The 5063-nt window shown below is 36.8% G+C and overlaps 1 protein-coding gene across 2 annotated transcripts in view; it reads left to right on the plus strand.

The window, feature by feature from the left end:
* The first annotated feature begins 234 nt into the window (after positions 1-234).
* The window catches only part of LOC103477188 (heparan-alpha-glucosaminide N-acetyltransferase), a 40870-nt gene continuing 36041 nt past the window's right edge, over positions 235-5063 (plus strand). For both annotated transcript variants that reach the window (XM_017308996.1, XM_017308995.1), the window contains exons 1-4: positions 235-1859; positions 2003-2097; positions 2851-2972; positions 4245-4363. In XM_017308996.1, the coding sequence (XP_017164485.1) occupies positions 1745-1859; positions 2003-2097; positions 2851-2972; positions 4245-4363 (451 nt within the window). In that variant the 5' untranslated portion in view covers positions 235-1744. The remainder of the gene's footprint in view (positions 1860-2002; positions 2098-2850; positions 2973-4244; positions 4364-5063) is intronic.

Consider the following 5063-nt stretch of genomic DNA (forward strand, 5'->3'; position numbering starts at 1 on the left):
AGTTTGGTAAAAGCTAGCATGGCTAACACGATTATAGTTTGGTAAAAGCTAGCATGGCTAACACGATTACAGTTTAGTAAAAAGCCTTTTCAGGTGAAATAAAATCTTTAATGTATGTCAGATACGATACACATTGCATATTGATCTGTTCAGCTAACGTCAGTCTGTAACAGACAGGCTTCAGGATGTAGAAGTTGTATCGGTACTGCCATTAACGGCATTACAACTTAAAATAAAAACACATACCTGGGGGAGAAGAGTAAAAAAGTAAAAACAAATCAACCTCTTCTTCAACTCTCTCCCTGCACTGCAGCCTAAATGTGAGAATAAAAACAATGTTCAACCGAACTGTGCTGGATTAGCACCGGTTGTTCGCGCCAAAATAAAAAAATGAAAATTATAAAAAAAACTGGTTATAAAAACCCACAATGATGGTCATAACTGCAAAATAACACACTAACAAACAACATATGGTAAAACAACAACATCCGTACAGAAAACAAACATCGCAGCAGCGAACTTTCCGCGGATTTACCGACAGCAGCGCGGAACGACGCTGAGGGAAAAGGGGGGAAGCTATGAGGGCTGGACCGAGTACGGAAGCCCACGAGGCACAAACGAGACAGAGTGCAGAAAGGCGACCCCCGCAGGCCATAACAACAAATAACAATAAGAGAAAATTCACAAATTCTCAATATAAAATGAATTAGAATTTTTTTTTATTTAAAAAAGCACATTTGTAACACTAACATTAATTTTTCACATTAAAATGTCACATTTTGAATTAACCATCACACTGAGCTGTAAAGGAAGCATTAGGTGTGAATAATGTATTAAATTTGAGTCTAAAAACCAACAACAGATGTAAAAACTCAAGAGTACAGAAACCCTGAGAGCAGATCAGCAGATCTGAAAGGTCATTCCGGAGAAGGTCAAAGGTTAACAGGCTCCTCCGGTGAGATTTGCCCCAGTGAACTCATCTGTCACTGGGAGCACTGGAGGAAATGAACTGGTTAATGAAATGAAGACGTAACTGGGATCAGCATTTACCAGTTGGCTGCATTTCAGGAGATTGGATCAAAAACTGGAGATGACGGAGTTAAGACAATGTTTTCCAAAATGTCTGCCGCCAGAGGGCGCTAGAAGGAAGGTGGAAAAAAAGAGGGAAAAAATGGCAAAAAATAAAAATACTAATACAATTTGTAATAATACAGTTTTAACTGTATTTTTATTCTAGTGTACAGTCACTATTAAGTTAAAATAATTTATAGAAAAGTTATTTACCACACTCAAACCTATGATTGGACTGCTAGCATAGTTAGCATAGCAAGCAAGTGTGAAATGGGCACAAGTTTACCGACAAGAAAAAGACCCGAGGAACCGTCCAGCTGCCCGCTGCAGAGGACGTTGAATAATAAATAAAAGTAAGAAAAATATTCTAAAAGTTGATGTTTCTTTGGATATTTTGTAGCATTATCTGCGGGTTTTCAAAGAGGGCCCCGACCCGAAGCTAATGCTATTTGGTGGTCATGGCGTGGAAAAATATGGGAACCTCAAGAATCTAAAGCCTTAATAAACTTTAGAGTTTTTATCTTCCTTCCATTTCGTAATTTATAACGATACATTAGCCGGATATATGACTCCAAGCAGAAAAGAAAACACCTTTTTGACCTTTGACCGGGTTTTACGCAGGTGGGAGAGCCGTAAAGATGAGCAGAAGGACAGATAGTTTCCAAGAAGCGACATGCATTCCAGCAGGCTGCGCTTTGCAGCCCTCTTATTTTTACCCCTGGTTGCCTGCAGCAGAGGAGGAATCATCAGAAATCATGAGGAGCTTTATTCTGCATTTCCAGAGGACGGTGAGTGACGTTCGGCTCAGTCTGATTTATGTCGCATGTTTTCTGTTTTCCTCCAGTTCGTCTGAAACGTGTTGTGATGTGAAACGCCTTTAGATGTCGCGTTTTTACGATGGAGTCTATAAATCAGACTCGAATCTCTGCAGGACTTCCTCTGAAAATGGACCAGGCTCTGCTCACGTTTCACAACAAGCTGACAGAACCGGTCCGGGTTTTCTACACCTCAGATTACTGCTACAAGGTAACGGGAAATTACTTCATGACCAACTAAAAAGCTTGCTGCAAACTAAATATTTATTTTGACGATAAATCTAGCTCACAAAAAATGAGGAGTAAGCTAAATATCAAGTTAACAAGCTAACATAACTAAATATTTAGTTTATTTTTAATTCAAAACATTTTTTTGTTTATAATCTAAATAATTTAATCGTGTCAGGCTAAGGCAATATTTAGCATTTTATTTAGTTATTAAGGTAAGAACTTGACTTGATAACTAAATATTTAGTATACTAACTAAATATTTAAGTACTTATCTCCAAACTAAATATTTAGTTGGTAAGCTAAATAAGCTAAATATTTAGTTTACAATTTTATTATTTTGCTCCAAACTAAATATTTAGCTGATATTTTAGTTGACAAAAACCAGCTAAATAAGCTAGTTTTTAACTAAATATTTAGCGAGCGAGCTGACTAAACTAAATACTTTGTTTATAATCTCATTATTTGGCTTCAAGCTAATTATTTAATTTGCAATCCAACTAAATAATTAGTTAGCAAGCTAAATATTTAACTTCAAAGCTGTGAAAATAAGACATTTTTTTCTCTTATGACAAGGTAAATAACCCAAATTATTCTGTTTTAATCCCAAATTATGTGTAATTTATTTTCTTTTTGTTCATATTTTTGGTAATTATGCTTCACATTTAACTTTGTGTAATTTAGAGACAGATTTAGTTGTTTAAATGAAAATTTTTGCCTGTTTTTAATGTTGCAGTGTGTGAAGCAGCAGCTGGTCACTGTGAAGCCCAACAACAACAATGCGTCTGCAGTAATCAGCACTAAATTCGCCCTGACGCTGCAGGTTGAGCCGCAGACCAGGAACTCAACGCTCTGCAGGTGAAAACCAGCCGCTAGCATCGCTAACATTCACCGTTTCTGCTGCTAGCTTACAGACGGTGGCATCAGCATCCTGCGGGATTATTTACTGGCCTGTTTGAGAAACCGTGACCTGCTTTTGGGAGCTGAGTGACGTCGTCTCTGAAACCTCTGAGGTTATTGATCAGGAAGCTTTCGGGGGTTAATAAGAGCCGACATGCTAAAATTGATGAAAATGGTTCATTAAAACCTGAAAGCAACTGAAGAACAGAGACATTTTCCATCCTTATAAAAACTCAGCCGTGCGTTTGGGGATGGATTTACTCCCATAATCGCCTTTATTTTTCTGGTCTTTGTTCTTCTGTGATCAATGCTGAGGTCTCTACCCAGACGATTGATTAGCTTTCCCCCCCCGGTGAGAGAAAAACCCGTCAGAGTGACAGCCGGTCTGTCATCGCAGCTCCGGATCAATAGCAACATGTAATCCAGGTTTCTGTTCCTGAAACTGGAGATTTATGCTGCGCTGCTAAAGTTTCAGCCTTTTTTTACATTTAATCAGGTGACAAATAATGAAACGTTGGAACATTTTGACATTTTAGGGAAGTTATGCAATTATTTAAAGACGTATTGATCTAAAACGATGTTGAGCTGCAGTCAACTTCTCCAGGACATTTTTATAAATACTATTTTTGATCTGCAATGTTGTTGTTTTTTTTAAATAAAAATGTACAAATAAGAATAAAAAGACACATACAATTTTTTTCACACTGTCTGAAGTTAAATCAAAACAAACTTTTATTGTTTTAGTTTAGTTAGAATTACCAAAATTATTTCTATTTAGGTTTTTTCGTAAATTGCCTTCAGTTCAAAAGTTTACATACATTTGCAGAATATCCTGGAGAGTGGATGAACTGTAAAACATGACTTTTTCCTGTGCATTCAATCAAATTAATACACAGATTAAAATTTCACGTTTTATTTTAAAATATTAGTTTGAATAATAAACAGTAAATGTGAGTTTTTGACTGAATCTTTTAATAAAAAATGGCCTTGACGTGGTTTCACCACCGTGAACTTTGGCTGTAACATGTTGGATGAATCTGGAATCGGTGTTTTTCATGGTTCTGCCACCAGGTGGAGCTCCTGAGCTTCACAGGTGAATCTGAATCCATTAACACGTTTTTTTCTTCTTTGCACTGTTTTGATGAGGAAAACAGCAGGCAGCTTTTACAGAAAAACGGCATCAGATAAAAGCTTTTCAGGGAAATGTGTCTGTCGGTGTTGTGGCTGCAGATGGAGTCGAGCGTATAAGGAAGGAGGCCATTACTCTGTTTGGATGCAGACGCCCGCGGCCTCCACCGACCCGATCTGCAGCGTCTCGGTGGACAAGAGTCCAAACAATGCTTACCTGCGTAAGTATAACACACTCATTGAGGACGCAGTGACGGAACCGACATTTGGGCCTCACGGAGCCCAACGTTTACTTACCCGAGTCAGAACTGAGCAGTACGGAAGAACATCAGGGCCGCTGTTTTGTTGAAATTGTTTATATACCATCAGGAAAATCTAGCCTTAAAACTCTTTGCAACACGTTTTCAGCGTGGATAAAGTGCAGATTAACAATTTCAACTACAAGCAAATTACCGTCACCGTCCTAAAGTGACTTTTTTTTTTTTTTTTTTTTTGCCAGTCAGTTTTGGTAAAAAATGACTCAGACCATTAATTTAGGAAGGTAATGCTATGCTAACTACATAACTGACATACACCTAAGCTATTTATTTGGATTTAGACATAGATTGACACAGAATTAGAATTCTATGAAAAAAATTTAAAATCCTGAGATTAACGTAAAAAAAAAACTGTTCTAATAATTTCATAATTTAAAAATATTTAATAAATGTGGAACTGAAATCTCAGAAAAAGGGCAGAATTCTGAGTTTTTTTCTGTAAAAGAAACATAAAACTCTGAGGAGAAAAAAGCCAAAATTCTGAAAAAAAAGTCAAAATTCTAACATTAAAGTTGAAATTTTGAGAAAAACATCAAAATTGTGAGAAAATCGTCAAAAGTCTCCAAAAAAGTCGAAGTTTTGAGAAAAAAGTCGGAATTTTGTA

Source organism: Poecilia reticulata, linkage group LG15, assembly GCF_000633615.1.
Source record: "Poecilia reticulata strain Guanapo linkage group LG15, Guppy_female_1.0+MT, whole genome shotgun sequence".
In the NCBI taxonomy this organism is placed as follows: Eukaryota; Metazoa; Chordata; class Actinopteri; order Cyprinodontiformes; family Poeciliidae; genus Poecilia; species Poecilia reticulata.